Genomic DNA, 18,765 nt, shown 5'->3' with positions numbered 1-18,765 from the left:
ACAATGTATCGAGTAATATAATATGAGTCAACTGGACACCAGAATGCGTTTATCTTGAGTCTTTTGTTCCTTCTGGTGTATCACCACTTACTGCTAGGAATCTGTATTCCCAGTAAGAGAATTATGGAACAGTTATTCACCACATATAACAATGTTTTGGTCAATGATAGACTGCATTAATAGTGGTGGTCTCATAAGATTATAACAACATATTTTTACATAGCTTTCTCATATCTGGATACACAAATACCATTGACCTACAGTTGCCTACCGGATTCAGTACAGTAACATGCAGTACAGGTTTATAGCCCAGGAATGATAGGCTACACCATATGACCTAGGTATGTAGTAGGTTATAGAGCTAGGTTTGTACACTCTATGGTGTTTGCACAATGATGAAATCACCTAAGGATACATTTCTGAGAATGTACCCCTATCGTTAAGTGACATATGACTGTATTGTTTTGTTTTGTTGAGACAGGTTCTCATTCTGTCACCCAGGCTGGAGTGCAGTTGTGTGATCTTGGCTTACTGCAATCTCCGCCTCCCGGGATCAAGCAATCCTTTGACTTCCCACCTCTTACCTCCCAGTAACTGGGACTACAGGTGTGCACCGCCATGCCTGGCTAATTTTTGTAGAGACAGATTTTGCTATGTTGCCCAGGCTGGTCTCAAATTCCTGGGCTCAAGCAATTCTTCCTCTTCAGCCTCCGGAAGTGCTGGGATTATAGACATGAGCTACCACACCCAGCCACACATGACTCTGTAGTATCAGCTTTTTGTGGCTAGGGCTTTCTGCCTCCTTACATCCCTTTTAGTACTGCACAATGCTATCACAGTGTGTTAGCATTCAAAGTTCCTCTGAATCAATGCAATTATCCAGTCCCTGGTTTCATTAACTTTCAATATACGTATCTTCTCAATTAAATTATAGAAACTTTTTGGCAAGCGCCATTACTATTTCCTTATGTCTTTCAACTGTATCCACCAAACGTAACTGTTACGTGATCACTATTGTGTCAGGAAGGATAGGCTAGGTTCTGATGACATAAGAAACAATTCCACAACCTCAGTGCATTAATACAACAAAGATTTATTCTCATTTGTTTGAAATCTACTGTGGTTCACATAACTCTCCAGGGCACTTGTTCGTTACATAATGACTCACTGTTGAACCTCACAAAGCAAGAAATAATCAGGGGTGGAGAATTGGGCACCCTCAATTAAATGCTCCCACCCCGAAGTGTCATGTTGCTTTCATTTCATTGGTCAAAGCAAGTCAGATGGTCATAATGAATTTCAAACAGATGGGGAAGTACAATCCTACTGTGTGTCTAGAAAGAGGGGAATTCAGTATCAGTGGATACTAGCACTACATGCTGTTTGTATGTATGTCTGTTGACTGAATGAAATCTAACATATCTTTATTATAATTTCTACTCCGTATATAATTGTGTCTCTATGGTACTGTATTATGGACTCACATTTGTTGTCTTAACTCTATCATACCACTTTGGATCCCACTTTTACAAACAAAACAGACAAAATACTAGTTTAAACATTTACCAGGATAAATTAATATGGAGCACTTTCAATATAACAGTGAAACTGTCATTATCACGACTGCATCTTAATTACATCCTTTGCCTCATCACAGTAATTAAACAGATTACTAAATCTTTTTCCCTCCCCATTCCCCCAGTACAATGTTTAGGTTTTACTAATGATCACTTCACAGTGTGGCACATTAAAACAAATGTATTTCGGACATGACTAGAAAACACATTATGGAACACGGGAAAAAAATCTTCCAAGTGAGAAGCATTATGTGTGAGATACTGAAAGGTATTGCTTCATGATTCAGATTAATTGATTTGTTTAATAACCATTTCCTAGGATAACTTTCAAGGGGACATTGCAATGAAAGTTTAGTTTATGGGAGATGAATAGTCATGTTTTCAGAAGAGAATGGTTAAGCTTCTGTTTAAAACCTCTAGTGGCATCTTGCTGACTTTGCCGTGGCCTCCTGAAACACTGCAAGTTCTGGCTGCCACCCACTTCCTACCAGCCTCCTCTCACACCCATTCCTTATACCTTCAACTTCACTGACTGGCCACCAGCAATCCTGGAATCTCTCTAATTTTTTTCCCCAACTTTTTTCTCTATGACATTGACTTTTTGGAATATCCGGGTCAGTTGTTTTGTAGAATGTCCCATATTCCAGATCAGGTGTGGGCAAACTACAGCCTGTTTTTGTACAGTTGTAGAGCTAAGAATAGTCTTTAAATATTTACAGGGTTATAGAAAAAGAAGAGGAAGAAAAGAAGGAAGGAGGAGGTGGAGGAGTATTATGTGATGGAGACCATATATAGCATACAAAGCCTGAAATATTTACTATCTGTCCCTTTGCAAAAGAAAGTTTTCTCACCTCTGTTCTAGATCTTTCTGTTTCCTTATGGTATCATTTAGTTGGTACCTCACTTCCTTGGATTTGGCACAAATTGGAAATTAGGTCTACAACTGTGCTGTCTAATGTGGTAGTCACTAGACACATGGATTTCGAGCTCTTGAAATATGACTAGTTCGAATCGAAGTGTGCGGTAAGGGTAAAATACAGACCAGATTTTAAAGACTTAGGATAAAAAAAAGAATGTAAAACATTTTGTTAATACTTTTATATTGATTTTATATTATGTTGAAATAATATTTTGGATATGTTAGATTAAATAAAATATATCATTAAAATGTCACCTGTTTCTTTTTTCAATGTGGCCTTTAGAAACTTTTAAATTACATATGTGGTTCATATGATATCTCTATTGAACAGTACTGGTCTAGAGCCTTGACTAAAATCAGGTTAAATACTTTTGGTAAGAACACCTAATAGCTAACTTTATGTATATCTTATTGCATCATAGCATGAAATACACATCAGTCATGTCCCATTATTGACACTGTGTTTGATAACTTGATTAAAGGGTGAGTGATAAGTATCTTCACTGTTTAGGTACATTTTTCCCTTTGCAATTTGTAATCTATTGCTGCCAGGAGACTATCAGTTCCCCAGTGATGTTCATATCCTTTGGTGATACTTGCTTGAATCAGTTATCACATTGGGGGTTTGCAAAATGCTGGTTTATATTTTTATAATTTCTTCTTAAAAAATTCTTATTAACTGGCATTTCTCTCTCTCTTTTTTAAACTATCACAATTAACATGTGAACTTTTATTTACTCAGTATGTTATAATCAAGTGCAATCATTATTCCTTTTGATACTGTGATTTTCCTTTTTTTGTTTTCGCTGCAGTGGCACCATCTTGCCTCACTGCAACCTCCACATTGCCGGTTCAAGCAATTCTCCTGCCTTAGCCTCCCAAGTAGCTGGGATTACAGGCGCACACCACCATGCCCAATTAATTTTTATATTTTTAGTAGAGATGGGGTTTCGCCAGGTTAGCCAGACTCGTTTCGAACTCCTGACCTCAAATGATCTGCCCACCTTGGCCTCCCAAAGTGCTGGGATTACAGGCGTGAGCCACCATGCCCAACTGGTCCTTGCTTTTGAAAACAAAAAGTCACCCAGATTAAAAAACCAAGATTAGGCTGGGTGCTGTGGCCTGTAATCCCAGCACTTTTGGCAGCGGGAGGCAGAAAGATCACTTGAGGCCAGGAGTTCAAGATGACAGTGAGCTATGATTGTGAGACTGAATTTTAGCACAACCTTGTCTAACAAACAAACAAACAAACAAAATTGAGATGGTGGGCGTGATCAGAGTTACTGGGGTTACATTGCTTTCAGGTCCTTTCAGTACACAGAACTAGATAATACATTTGAAGAAATCACAAGCCCATATTGATATTTTCAATTCCAGTTTAATGTTGTAGGAGCTTTTTTTCAACCTATTTTATTTTACATTTGTATTTCTTTCCACATACATTTAAAACTTTAATAAAATATGAATACATTTACTTATTTTCTTTATCCTACAATATATAGTTTCAAAATTACACTAACAATATTACAACAAACATTAACCATAATGAGTGAAGTTTAAGATCATTTTGTAGATCTTTTGTCTGCCGAGTATAACCTACTAGAGGTGTACAGTCAGAGTAACTTAAAATATTTATCCAAAGTGTTGAAACATAACTTGAAATAATTATTTTCTCATAGTAGTTATGCAATTCACTTGATAGATTTGTTTCTGTTTGTGTTCAATTTTCTGTTTTACTTTTGTTTCTTTTATTTATTTTTTGAATGTGTAAAACACTTACATGATTCAGAAGTCAAACTATATAATAAATTAATCTCAGAGATTTTGTCCTTATCCCCTTTCGGTCCTATCATGTTTCCATCCCCTCTGTGGGTAACTATTTTCATCAATTTCTTCCCCCTCCCCCTCCCCCCTCCCTCAGGTCCTTCTCCTCCTTTATCTTCTGGCGTACGGAGCCTCAACCTCCTGGCTCAAGCAATCCTCTCACATCAGCCTCCAGGTAGCTGGACTAAGGCAACACACCACCGTGCCCTGGTGGCTAATTTATTTATTTATTTTTTTTGAGACAACGTCTTGCTATGTTGCCCAACCTGGTCTGAAACTCCTGGGCTCAAGCAATCCTCCTACCCTGGCCTCTCAAAGTGCTGGAATTAGAGGCATGAGCCACCATTCCTGGCTATTTTCATTCATTATCTTCTGGTTTATCTTTCTTGTGCTTTTTTTTTTTCAACACTGACACATACAAATAAAATGATATGCATTGTTTTACATCTTGCTTTCTCTTATTTAAAACAGTATCTTGGGAAACTACTCCCTACCAATTTGTAGCAATCTTTCTTTCTTTTTATAAAAAAAAAAAGCTGAAGAATACACCATTGTATGGATGTACTACAGTTTATTTCATTAGTCTCTTGCTGTTGAACATCTCTGCTATTTCCAATAATTTGCTATTACAAAAATCACATAGTTGATAACCTACCTCTATGTTGTTTTGTGTTTTGGGAAGTGTAGCTTCAGGGTAGATCCAGGGATCTCAATTTTAGAACACATCCCAAGTGATTTTGATGCACAGTCAGATTTGAGTACCACTGATTACTATGTATGATAAAAATGGTATCCAGAAAGCCAGAATTGTTAACTTTTTAAAAAAAGAATGAGAAAACAATAGGTAAAGAAGATTCTTATCATTCTAAATTCCTATCTACACTATCCAATAAAATGCAATTGAACTATATGAATAGAAGCTGAACATATAGTGGCCGGGTGCAATGGCTCACGCCTATAATCCCAGCACTTTGGGAGGCCAAGGCCAGCAGATCACTTGAGTTCAGGAGTTCGAGACCAGCCTGGACACTATGGCGAAACCCCGACTCTACAAAAAATTACAAAAAATTAGCCGGGCTTAGCGGTGTGAGCCTGTGGTCCCAGCTACTTGAGAGGCTGATATGGGAAGATCACTTAAGCCTGCTGGGAGGTTGAGGCCTCAGTGAACTGAAACGGTGCCAATATAGACCTGTCTCAAAAAAAAAAAAAAAAAAAAGGGAGGGGGAGTTGAACACCTGTGCTATGTGTAGTGTCTCACATCTGTAATTCTAGCACTTTGGTAGGCCTAAAGTCAAGAGGATCACTTGACTTTAGGAGTTCAAGACCAGTTTGAGCAATACAGTGAGACCTCGTCTCCAAAAAGTCGATTCTTGTGCCCAAGTCATCATGTTGGTAACAACAATATCCCATGTATATATACATAAGTGACCCAGATTTGGGAAGCCAATGATAAGTTGCAGTTTAGATATGCTGAGTCTGAAGTAGCCAAGGGGCATCCAGTAGTGACTGACAGTGTTTAGGCAGTTGTTTGTATAGTTTGGAGATCAGATTAGGCTGAGTTATTAGCATGTAGGTGAAGGATGATTGAGGAAAGGCTTATAGAGCAAGAAGATGCTTAGGATGGAGCCTTGGGGAATACCAGTACTTACGAGGCAAGAAGAGGGGTCCAAGACTGTAAATAGCCAGAGAGGAAGGAGAAAAATCTGAGAAGGCAAGCTGCAAAAACCCAGGCAGCAGAATGCTGCAAGAAGAAAATACTCATCAGTATCAAACACTGCTGAGAGGTCAGGTAAAACAAAGGCTGAAAAGTATCCGCTGGTTTTTGAAATGAAGAGGTCAGTAAGTGTGACATTTGTCAGAGGAGATTCAGTGTGGTGGAAACAGTAGCCATGTGAACGTCAAAGGAATTCAACCTCATATAGCCAATCCTTGGAAACACTGGTGTTTTGTCAGCTGCAACAGTATTTCTTTTAAAAGCAACAAAATGGGCATTTTCAATTGGTACACAAAGGAAAAAAAATCATTTTTTGTATTTTCTCCTATTCATTTTCTTAAATATTTGGTGCTGGTTGTCGTTTATGTATATTTAAATATAGCATAAGATGCTTTTGGATTTAGTAAATAGTGTATGTTTAGTTATTTCAGGATTATTATTAAGATACTAATCCCAAAACAAACAGTATCAATATAGTAATGTAGTAATATATTTATGGTATTTCTTAAAGAGTACCAAGACTTTCAAGTACTATTCCCATCAAGTAAGATAATCATAGCCCCAGAATAGTTTTTAAAACCACGTTCTTTTCTCTTCTATTTCCCTTCCCCTTTTCCTGTCTATACTCTGGGCTGCAAAGAGATGCTTTTGCCCCACTGTCAACAGGTAGCCTAGCTTAAATTTAAGCCCACCTTAAATAAGTTTGTGAGACCAGGGCGTACTCACAGAGGAAAGGATGAAAAGAACTTTGAATGTCATCTAATCCAGTGGTGTCCAAATCTAGCTGAACATCAAAATGGACAGCCCGGAATGTACATTAAAAAGACAATTCTGGGTTCTTGCCCTAGATCCGATTCCAGAAGGGCATCTGCTATACTTTCGTTTTGGGGAGGTTGGGGTGGCGCTTGCTTTTCCGGGTTCTTCAGGCTCAGAAGTGGACTTTCTCTGCGTTCTTTCTCCGCAGGAGATGCCATGCATTGGGGGTTCTGCAGGTGCGACGCCTGTCACTCCCCAGTGCTGATCTCTTCCCGGCACCTTCCTGATCCTCACCTCCGGGCACCTCGCACCGAAACAAGCGGAAGCCTCGCCCATCTACCCGCCCCGCGCTCTCCCTTCCCCGCCCCTAATCCTTCTGGCCCCGCCCCTTCCACACGCCCTCCCCACGGCAATTCCTGGAAACTTGGGGCGGAGCTTCGCTACCGCCCGGTTTTCGCGTAAGCTGGCGGCCGCCAGGCCGTTCCCGGAAGTTGATGGCCTTACAGTCGTGGAACTGATTGGCTGATCATGACCGTGCAGTTAGCCAAGGTTTTTCCGAGTTGTTTGGGTTGAGTTCAGAGTTCAGGAGAAGCATGGCCAGGTCGAGTCGGTACCTGCGCCAACTTCAGGGACCTCTGCTTCCACCCAAGGATCTGGTGGAGGAGGACGAAGACTACCTAAACGACGACGTGCAGGAGGATGAAGACTCCGTGTTCGTCGACGCCGAAGAGCTGTGCAGTGGGGGCGTAAAGGCTGGCAGCCTCCCCGGGTGCATCCGCGGTGAGGAAGTCCCCTGCCCCGGGGATGGGGTTGGAGGGTCCAACGTAGCGCGTCCCATTCTGGCTTTGCCCTGAGCAAGGCACCCAGTCGCTGCTAACAGATTTAGCTTCTCAATGGTCTAGCTGCTTCATCCTACTTAGGGTAAAATTTTAACTATAATGGTAGCAGTGACTTTAACTGGACACATGCTATGTGTTAAGCTTGCTGTATTAATTATTCTCATTTATAATGTTCGTCCTTCGAGGTAGTTTTACACTTGAGGAAACAGTGTATGTTGAGTCTGTATTTCCACCCAGAATCTGAAATTTTATTTTTCTTTCTGACTGCTTATCCTCAAGTTCTATAGAATGAGAACTTGTAACTATTAATCCTATATTGCCTGGAGTCAAATACGTGGTTCTTCCTCAGCTTCTTGGAAAAACAAAACAGGCGGGGTGCAGTGGCTCACGCACTTTGGAAGGCCGAGGCAGATGGATCACTTGAGGTCAGGAGTTCGAGACCGGCCTGACCAAAATGATGAAACCTGTTTCTAGTAAAAAAGAAAAACAACAACAACAACAAAACTACAAAATTAGCCGGGCGTGATGTCGCACACCTGTAATCCCAGCTACTTGGGAGGCTGAGGCAGGAAAATTGCCTGAACCCAGGAGGTGGAGGTTGCAGTGAGCTGAGATCGCGCCATTGACTCCAGCCTGTGCAACAAGAACGAAACTCCATCTCAAAAAAATAATAATAGTAATAATAAAGAAAGAAAAGAAAAAACACAAGGAACACCTCAGTGCACAGATGATTATTAACTAGTGTTAGTAACCTTGTGGTTCGGGTAAACCTTGTGTAAGTAGTTTCCTGTGCTATAAGATAGTTTTCTGTGCTATAAGTTATACCCGTTATGTGTACTTTGTGACTGAGACTTAAAATATTTTAATGTGCAGACCAGTGCTGTTCAGTAGAACTTTCCATGATGATGGCAGTGTTTTATATCTGCACTGTCTGGTATAATAGCCACTAGCCATATGTAACTGTTTAGAACTTGAAATACAGCTAGTGTAACTGAAGAGACAAATTTTTAGTTTTATTACATTTTAATGTAAATAGCCACGTGTAGGTGGACAGTACAGATTTAGGCAGAAAAGTTTTAAGTATTTGTGGAGGGCTTAGTCATTCATTCTAAAGTATCAACTGACTAGCATGTTTGGTGCTAGGAAAACCTACAGAAATGTAATAACAAGGTTGCAGTCTTAATGAAGCTTACCTTCTAGTGTATTAAACAAACATTCTTTAATCACAGAAGTACCTATAATGTTACTAAATGCTTAGGAGGAATGCTAAATAGTGCTTTGAGAGGTTTTATACATGAGATTCAGGGAAGACTTTTCTAAGTAAGTGACAGTTAAGCTGAGGTCTGTAGTAAATGTAGTAAACAGTAAGGGGGAGATCAGTTAAGGCAGATGGAATAACTTGAGTGAAGGGCCATGGCATTTTAAAGAAACTGCATGAAGGCCAGTATTGGCTGAAGTCAGAGTAGCAGAGAGGGGACTGGTTTTAGAAGAGGAACAGCAGACACCTGCTATGTACTGTGCTTGCCTTTTGGAATACAAAGACAAATGCAACAGTGTCCTGTTTTAGTATTTACAGTGTAGTAGAGGCAGACAGAAAAAGAGGTAGGCAGAATGCAGTGTTACAGGCACCCTAACAGACATCTTTAGAGAGTGCTGTAGGGAGATAAAAAGATAGTGGTAAGTTTGATAAAACTTTGAGAAAATGGTTTCTAAATAATCTCCAGAGTTAACTTTTGTGGGTTTTTGTTTGTTTGTTTTTTAGTTTTAATTCCTGATGAAAACACACAAGAGACATGTAAAGTGTTGGGACGTTTTCCGATAACAGGTGCTTGGTGGAGAGTAAAGGTACAAGTAAAGCCTGTGGTGGGATCAAGGAGCTATCAATATCAAGTTCAAGGATTTCCGTCTTACTTTTTGCAGTCTGATATGTCACCACCAAATCAAAAACATATGTGTGCTCTCTTTCTTAAAGAGTGTGAGGTCTCCAGTGATGTTATTAAGAAATTTTTAACATGGGTAAATGAGGTATCAAACTACAAAAACCTAAACTTTGAAAATCTTAGGGAAACACTAAGAACTTTCCACAAGGAAACTGGAAGGAAAGATCAAAAGCAGCCTGCACAGAATGGTCAGGAGGAGTTGTTCCCAGACAATGAGATGAGTCTTCTTCTGGAAAACAAAAGTAAGTGTGATTATTATCATCAAGTTTCAGTGAAATTGACATACTTACTGACTACAGTGTTTAAAATATTACCACTAGCATAGTATTCCTTTTAAAAATCCATTTGGTGAAAAATGTGTTTATGCTGCTTTTGGAGTATGCCATTGATATTTCAGGTTTCTCATCTGTAACATGAAGGGATTAGATGAGCTGATCTTTAAAATCCTTCCGGTTCCTTTCCACCTCTAAAATTGTGATTTTATCTCTTTCTCTAACTTTTGTACTCATAGAGATTACCTTGAATCATTAATAAAAAAAAAATCAGTTGCTGGCCAGATGTGGTGGCTGCTCGTGCCTGTAATCCCAGCACTTTGGGAGACTGAGGCAGGAGGATCACTTGAGCGCAGGAGATCGAGACTAGCCTGAGCAATATAGTAAGACTTTGTCTCTACAAAAAAATTTTTAAAAATTAGCCAGGTGTGGTGACACATACCTGTAGTCACAGCTACTTGGGAGGCTGAGGCAGGAGGATCACTTGAGCCCAGAAAATGGAGGCTGCAGAGAGCCATGATTGCACCACTATACTCCAGCCTAGGTGACAGTGAGACACTGTCTCAGTTTAAAAAAAAAAAAAATCAGTTGTAAATTATTCTGTTTAAAGAGATAGAGAAGAACAAGGATATGAATAATGTATTTAGGAAATACTTCAGTCCAAAATGGTTTCAAATAATTTTTAATATGATTTGTTATCTGGGCATTCATATTTATGGAATATTTCATTTCCTAATTGTATCAAATAAATTTGATGGTACATCAATGAATGACTTCAGTGACAAAAGATTATGATTATAGAAAATGATTATAAAGGTTACTATGTAAATTATTTATTTTATATCCTTAGCTTTAAATTTATATAATTGAGTCAGAATTTTTGTTCTGTTGTAGTGCAGATAGTAGGAAACAAAAGGCTAAGAAATCATTATTTAAGCATTTAAAGAACATAAATTTTGGTGTTAAACACAATGAAAACCATCTCAGTACAAAAGCAATTGTCATAATATGATCACAATTGCCTTACTGGTTAAGGCAAATGTACTAATCTGTCTTTGACTTGGATTTCTTGAATTGGTTGTGCAAAATGAGAAAGTACTTCAAATCAGTCATTCTTTGGGTTCATTTATGTTTTACTTTGTTCTTTTCTGATATTTTGTAGTTCCGTTTAGAAATGTAATGACAGCTTTGCAGTTTCCGAAAATAATGGAATTCCTTCCAGTTCTTCTGCCTCGACACTTTAAATGGCTCATAGGGTCAGGTTCTAAAGAGATGTTGAAAGAGATAGAAGAGATTTTAGGTACACATCCGTGGAAACTTGGATTTAGTAAAGTAAGTAAAACATTTGCTCAGCATATAGTAATCTTGTGTAAGGCATGGTTTCAAATTTGGCAATTTTTCCTTTCTCTTTCAAAGGAAAAAAATTTGTGTGGACCCCAGTACTGATTTATTTTTATTCAAATGTTGCAACTGTACATAAACTTCTTATGGCTATAGCATAAGAACATTTTATAAGTTGTTATGCAACTTACAGAGTTGCATACATTTGTAATTGAAAAAAATTGATGACATTCAAATTATCGGTATTAATTTAGTTGTATAATTTAATGTGACCAATGTCCTGTAATTAAATTGTCATTTGCAACTTGAGTATAGATCTCATTGAGGTCAAAAGCTCTTACAAATTTGGCAAGTCCATTCTGCTGTGCAACTCAATTTCCCACTTCCAGTTTGAACTGTTGACAATTTTCATTATTCATGTGATATATCATGATGCCATTTGATTTTTATTTTGTACAATAACATCATTTACAAATGAATCCACTTCTGTTCTTATTATTAGAGACTATGAGTAGTAAAGGGACACACTGAGGCTCCAGTGGTATTGGAAACCAAATATGGTACTTAATCTTGGTAGTTCTTGGTTAGAAGGTGGTTTTCCAGAGAAAAATAAAATTGAGAAACTCAGAAAATTCTTGGAACCTCAAGAATGTTTGCAGATGCTGAGTTTGAGAAATACTAGAATAAGGAATTTTTCCCTTACATAAAATGTCTATAAATTCAGTATGCTTTTAAAGATGAGATTCTGGAACATGAGATTATTATATATATTTATTCAGTGGAGAATAATGGAAGAGCAATGATATGTAAAAGGCAGATAATAATAGTTTACCTTTTTGTTTAAAAAAACCCTGTAAAATCCAATGTTCTTTATAGAGATATTAAGAAGGGAAGATCGTTTTTTAGCTCTTTAGAGGTCTTTGGAGCCTGTTCACATTTCAAGAATAAATTATATAACATTTTATTATTAACAATACACATTGTGTTAGGCTAATATAATAGAGTAAACATTTATTGAGACCTTACCAGTGTAGAACGGAGATGCAATCAAGCCCTTACTCTCACTCTTGCTAGGCTCACTGTCTTCCTGGTGAAGCACAGACTTTGCGTTTTTCTTTGTGGTCAAATGAGTTTGAGGCTATATCTATCAAGATCCTGGGGCCAGCCTTCTTCCCTCCCTGCCACTATCCCTTTCTCTCTACCTCTTCTTTTTGTTTTGTTTTTTTCCCACCCAGGCTAGAGTGCAATGGTGTGATCTCTGCTCACTGGAGTCTCCGCCTGGTTCAAGTGATTCTCCTGCCTCAGCTCCTGAATAGCTGGGATTACAGGCGTGTGCCACCACACCCAGCTAATTTTTGTATTTTTAGTAGGCACAGGGTTTCACCATGTTGGCCAGGCTGGTCTTGAACTCCTGTCCTCAAGTGACCTGCCCACCTTGGCCTCCCAAAGTGCTGGATTACAGGCATGAGCTACCGCACCTCGCCTTCTACCTCCTCTGAAAAAAAAAAAAAAAAAAAAAATTAAAGCATTACATATCAGCTACTGTATTTTCTGCCTTCTGGATTAAGTGAACACCTGTTTAAGGAGCTGTTGAAGTCCCAGATTCTCTCCCCATTGTGGGCATTAAGTGATTACTGCTTCCCACCCTAGCAAGAGTATAGAGATTGCTCTTGCCTGATGCCATTCAGCTGAGAGCATCCAGGCTTGGGGATACCAGGTGAGGATAAGGCAGAGATTATCTGGTGGTGACTCAGGTTTTTCATTAGGGAACAGTCCCTTCCCTCTCCCCATGTCAGGATCTGGAAGTGTTTTCTCCTGTCCAGTCACTCTTCTCAGAGAAGAATTGTACATGGAGAGTTTAAGCCTAGTTGCAGCATTTTGGGACTCATGAGAGAAGAGGAGGCCTGAGGTCCCACCATTCAGCATGTAAACCACTATCCAAGTATTGTGTTAGTTTGCTGGGGCTGCCAGAACAAGTACTGCTGACTGGATGGCTTAAACAACAGAAATTTTTTGTCTTACAGTTCTGGAGGCTACAAGTCTGGGTTGATTTCTTCCAAGGCTTCTCTCCTTGGCTTGTAGATGGTTATTATCTCTCATTATGTCTTCACATGGCCTTTCTTTTTTGCTAGACTATGTCCTAATCTCTTCTTCTTATAAGAATACCAGTCATATTAGAGTAGGGCCCATCCAGAGGATCTCATCAATGAGGTGAATGGTCCCCTTTAACCTTAATTACCTCTTTAAAACCCTGTCTCCAAATATAGTCACATTCTGAGGATATTGGGGGTTAGGACAGGACATCAACATGTGAATTTTGTGGGGGACACAGTTCAGCCCATAAAAGGTATGGAGGGCTCAGGAGTGATGTCTCCATCAAGGAAAAATGGAGCTGATAGATGATGTGCTCAGTAGATTATAGTGAAGGGAGTTCTGTATCTCTTCTGTAGAGTTTAGGCAGAATTGTTGATAGACACGTGGAAAACTAAACAAGCCAAGAAAATGAGGCAGATGTTAACTTCATGATACACACTGAGTTCAACGCAAAACTTAATGTAACAGAGTACATCTTGTCACTCAGCTGTGAATCCTATTTGCATAAGCATAATAAAGACCTATTTAACGAAAATTGAACAAAATGTATACTACAACATTTTTCAAATATAGGAACCAAAGGAACACCTGTGGAGGTAATGGTATAAAATAGAATGACCTTCCATAGCGATAGACTTTCCATATTAAGGAGTTAATAATAAATATTTAAAATCTTTTAACAATCAAGGAAAAATATCTACAGTACTTAGAAATATGGAGATAAATTCTGGAAGAAATAACTAAAGTGTTGGAGATGTCGCCTTTAGAAGGCATGTGAAGAGATAAGGAAAGGATTCATATTTTTTGTGATAAGCCTTATAGTATTATTTCACTTTTAAAACTGTGTGTTAGTGTGATAAAATATAATTTTTATTTAAAATTTTACAGATCTCTAATTACAGTGCAGCCAATTTAAAATTAGTGATCTATGGTATTTTCTGCAAATTTCATTGAAGTTCATGTCTTCTGGGATTTAAAAAATTATTAATAAAGAACATATTCATAAACACTTATGATGTTTATAAACCAACGTGAACTTTATTTCTTAAAGATAACCTACAGAGAGTGGAACCTGTTGCGATGTGAGGCAAGTTGGATAGCATTTTGTCAGTGTGAGTCTCTTCTCCAGCTGATGACTGATTTGGAGAAGAATGCATTAATAATGTATTCCAGACTGAAGCAGATATGTAGAGAACATGGACACACATATGTTGAAGTGAATGACTTAACTTTGACATTGTCAGATCATATGTCATTTCATGCTGCTTCGGAGTCTCTGAAGTTTTTGAAGGATATTGGTGTGGTGACATATGAGAAGGCCTGTGTCTTCCCTTATGACCTTTACCAGGCTGAAAGAGCCATCGCCTTTTCAATTTGTGACCTGATGAAGAGGCCTCCTTGGCGTTTATGTGTCGATGTCAAAAAGGTGCTTGCTTCTATTCACACCACAAAACCTGAGAATTCAAGTGATGATGCACTGAATGAGAACAAACCTGATGAAGCAGGATTAGAAAATCCTGTGGACGTTGTGGACACACAGGACAGTGGTGACCGTATTTGGACTAATGGTGAAAATGAAATTAATGCAGAAATAAGTGAAGTTCAGCTGGATCAGGATCAGGTTGAAGTTCCACTGGATCGGGATCAGGTGGCTGCTTTGGAGATGATTTGCTCCAATCCTGTGACAGTCATAAGTGGGAAAGGTGGATGTGGGAAGACCACAATTGTTAGCCGTCTTTTTAAGCATATAGAGCAGTTGGAAGAAAGAGAAGTAAAAAATGCCTGTGAAGATTTTGAACAAGACCAGAATGCTTCAGAAGAATGGATTACCTTTACTGAGCAAAGTCAACTAGAGGCGGGCAAGGCTATAGAAGTTTTGCTCACAGCACCTACAGGGAAAGCAGCTGGCTTACTAAGACAGAAAACTGGTCTTCATGCCTACACACTGTGTCAGGTAAAACCTTTGACATTTCATCTGTAGATAAAACATTTGTTGGCTGGGCACAGTGGCTCACGCCTGTAATCACAACACTTTGGGAGGCTGAGGCAGGCAGATCACAAGGTCAGGAGATGGAGACCATCCTGGCTAACACGGTGGAACCCCGTCTCTACTAAAAATACAAAAAATTAGCCAGGCATGGTGGCGGGCGCCTGTAGTCCCAGCAACTTGGGAGGCTGAGTCAGGAGAATTGTTTGAACCCAGGAGGCGGAGGTTGCAGTGAGCCGAGATTGCGCCACTGCACTCCAGCCTGGACAACGGAGTGAGACTCCGTCTCAAAAAACAAACAAACAAAATTTACCTTAAAGACAAACTTATTTCTTAAAGCAATCGGTAGGTATTTATTGAATGTCTCCTGGATCCCTGTCTTGCAGTAACTAATCATTTAGATCAATGCTTTTCAAAACAGCCAGTCTGTAAATTGTTACCAGTTTGCACGAGAAAGGAGCTAATGGTAGAAGTAAATCAGTGCACCGCTTCCTTCCTTGAGAAAGTCTTATGAAAAAAAAAACCAAAACCAAAAAACTATCGGGTCCAGTGCTGCGGTTCCTGCCTGTAATCCCAGCACTTTGGGAGGCCAAGGTGGGAGGATCACTTGAGCTCAGGAGTTTGAGACTTGCTTGGGCAATATAGTGAGACCCCCATCTCTACAAAAAATTTAAAAATTAGGTGGGCATGGTGGCATGTACCTGTAGTTCCAGCTACTCAGGAGGCTGAAGTGAGAGGATTGTTTGAGGCTGTGAGGTCAAGGCTACAGTGAGCGTGTTTACACCACTGCACTCCAGCCTGGGTGACAAAGTAAGACCCTGTCTAAAAACAACAACAAAAAAATCAGTCCCACTAGAGTATAGGCGTAATGATATAGTTAGTTTAGATCCTGGTACAATATCTGTTTTTCATGGGGGCTGGTTACAAACATGTCACAGTCCATAGACCACATTTTGAGTAGCACTGGAAATGGAAGTAAAAGGCTTATATTTTGTAGGATGAAGGTGAGGACTTTGCTCATCTGGTATAAATCTTTATTTCTTCCACCTGGAACAGTGCCTGACAAATAGTAGTCACACAGTAAAAATTTCAAATAAATTAACATTCTTGAGAAAAAAATAGTATTGGCTATAATTAAGAATCATGGAGTTTAAGCTTGTAAGAGTTGGAGAGGTTCCTCTAGCCCTAGCCCTGACCTGCCATTTTATAAAGAAACTTGGTAGTTGGAAGATTTCTAAAGAAGGTAATCATTGAATTGGACTCCAAGGACCATGGAGACTCAGGTGAGGAGAAGGACATTGGACTTACAGGAAAGGCCTTTGCAAAGGCATCGAGGAATATGATCATAGTGTACATAGAGGGTTTTGAGGTGACTTCCTTGACTGGAATGAAGCCCATGTCTGACAGAATAGTGGAAATTAAACTTGGGTTAGACCGTTAATTCGAGCTTTAAAGTTTGTAAAGTATTTTGACTGATCTCATTACATGCTTGATAAAGTGATGTTATCTCCACATTTACAGAAGAGCCAGTTAAAGTTTGGGGATGTTAAACATCTTGCCCAGGATCTCAGTTAGGTGTAGAACTAGGACTTGAAATGGCCTTCCAGCTTGTTGTTCTTCCCATGGTGTCATTATTTCCTCATTTATTACAGATGCTGCACACTAACAATGAAACTTGAACTTGGTCTCCTAGGGAGCCATTTAGGTTCCTAAGCAAGAAAGGGAAGTAAAGAAGTTTTAAGGAAGATCTTATAGAGTCGTAGAGCCATGAGCCGCTTATCATATCTTGCCTATTACCTCTATTTATCACATGAATGAATGGAGACCTAGAGATGTTCAGTGTAGCTTATTGGTAGGAGAGTTTTCTGATCAGTTTATGATTTTTTTTTTTTTGTACTATGCCTTCATGTCTGATTAATCTGAAGGATTGAATTAGAAGGGGACACCCGAAAGGGATTATTACCAAGTTTGATTCGATGTGTCAATTCTGATTAGTTGGTAGTATCTTAATATCTGCTTGGGGTGCTGAGAGAATATTTCTGAAGCTATGTTTAGGCTCAGGAGAGAGTGTAAGAGCACAGAAAGAGCACCGGAGTGCCATTTATCATCTTTGGACTAGGATTGCCAGATTTAGCAGATAAAAATATGAATAATTTTTTAGTATAAGTACGTATCAAATAATTCATTGACTTGCTTATACTAAAAAGTCATTTATTGTGTATCTGAAGTTCAAATTTAACTGAATGCCCTGTATTTTATGGGGCAATCCCATCCTGAGATTGTGTGTGGGGGAACCTGGCTGCAAAGCTATTGGAGTCATCAAGGTGCTGATAGATGGCGCCTGTATTGAGCTGATAACACTGGAAATACAGTGAAAACTGTCAGCATTTTTAAGATAATAAATTGAATATATTAAATAACAGAAAAGAAATGGCTAATTCCGAATGTTGTGAGACATGGCTACTGCAAGCACGGGGGTTTTGGTGAAGGGAATTGATGCATTTGGATAGGAAATATGAAGGCTTTACTTAATAGACATGTTGAATCTAGTTTTAGTGGAAAAATTAGATGAAGATGTGATATGATACCATTTAGAAAATCTGTACTTAATACAGATTGAAAATTTGAAATGCTCCAGTGAGCGTTTCCTTTGAGTGTTATGTCAGTGCTCAAAAAGTTAAGGATTTTGGATTTTGAATTTGTAGATTAGGGATACTCAACCTATAAATGTTCATACTGATGACATAGAAACATTTTTGGAATGACATACACTAAAATATTGAATGTTCTCTGGTTGTAATTTTACAACCATTTTTTTCCTCGTCTATATTTAAAAAATAATAAATAGTATTACATTTGTAGTAAAGAAGGTTGTTTTTTATTTGTTGTTGGGGTGGTGTGGTGGTAGTTTTAAAAGGTGAGGTGTGGAAGTTTGGAATACTTAAAAGAAAAGTAGTATTTTCATAATTAGATTGAGAAAGCGCTGCTTTTATTTCAGAATGGAGTACTATGGTTGGGAGAAGGGGAGGGCTTCAGTGGCATATCTCAGATGGCCACAAGGTTTATTTGGGAATGGAAAAGAATAGGGAGCTTTCTGTGTTTAAGAACGACGAGAGAAGTGTTGAGATTTTGGAACAATCTGACTTTTTTTTCGTTTTTAGATTTATTTGGTCCGTCTGTTCTGCATGTTCAACCCTATAACTTTTATGTGTCTCTACTTCCCACCCACCCCGCCAATTTAAGAGTTTTGCCTTAAAATAACTTGCTATTAATTATTGGTTTTGGGCCGGGCACGGTGGCTCAAGCCTGTAATCCCAGCACTTTGGGAGGCTGAGACGGGCGGATTACGAGGTCAGGAGATTGAGACCATCCTGGCTAACACGGTGAAACCCCGTCTCTACTAAAAATACAAAAACTAGCCGGGCGAGGTGGCGGGCGCCTGTAGTCCCAGCTACTCGGGAGGCTGAGGCAGGACAATGGCGTAAACCCGGGAGGTGGAGCT

The 18,765-nt window shown here is 39.0% G+C and overlaps 1 protein-coding gene across 2 annotated transcripts in view; it reads left to right on the top strand.

The window, feature by feature from the left end:
* The first annotated feature begins 7,276 nt into the window (after nucleotides 1–7,276).
* Nucleotides 7,277–18,765, top strand: part of HELB (DNA helicase B) — a 39,149-nt gene continuing 27,660 nt past the window's right edge. The window contains exons 1-4 of one of the 2 annotated variants that reach the window (XM_017871573.1): nucleotides 7,277–7,570; nucleotides 9,392–9,811; nucleotides 11,004–11,173; nucleotides 14,328–15,230. In XM_017871573.1, coding sequence (XP_017727062.1) covers nucleotides 7,384–7,570; nucleotides 9,392–9,811; nucleotides 11,004–11,173; nucleotides 14,328–15,230 — 1,680 coding nt within the window. In that variant the 5' untranslated portion in view covers nucleotides 7,277–7,383. Of the gene's footprint in view, nucleotides 7,571–9,391; nucleotides 9,812–11,003; nucleotides 11,174–14,327; nucleotides 15,231–18,765 lie in introns of those variants that run through there. The other variant, XM_017871574.1, reaches the window with a different exon arrangement.

This window comes from Rhinopithecus bieti, unplaced genomic scaffold, assembly GCF_001698545.2.
Source record: "Rhinopithecus bieti isolate Rb0 unplaced genomic scaffold, ASM169854v2 scaffold_5924, whole genome shotgun sequence".
NCBI classification, from domain to species: domain Eukaryota; kingdom Metazoa; phylum Chordata; class Mammalia; order Primates; family Cercopithecidae; genus Rhinopithecus; species Rhinopithecus bieti.
Note: the sequence above shows the minus strand (reverse complement) of the source record. Positions and strands in the feature narration are given on the sequence as shown.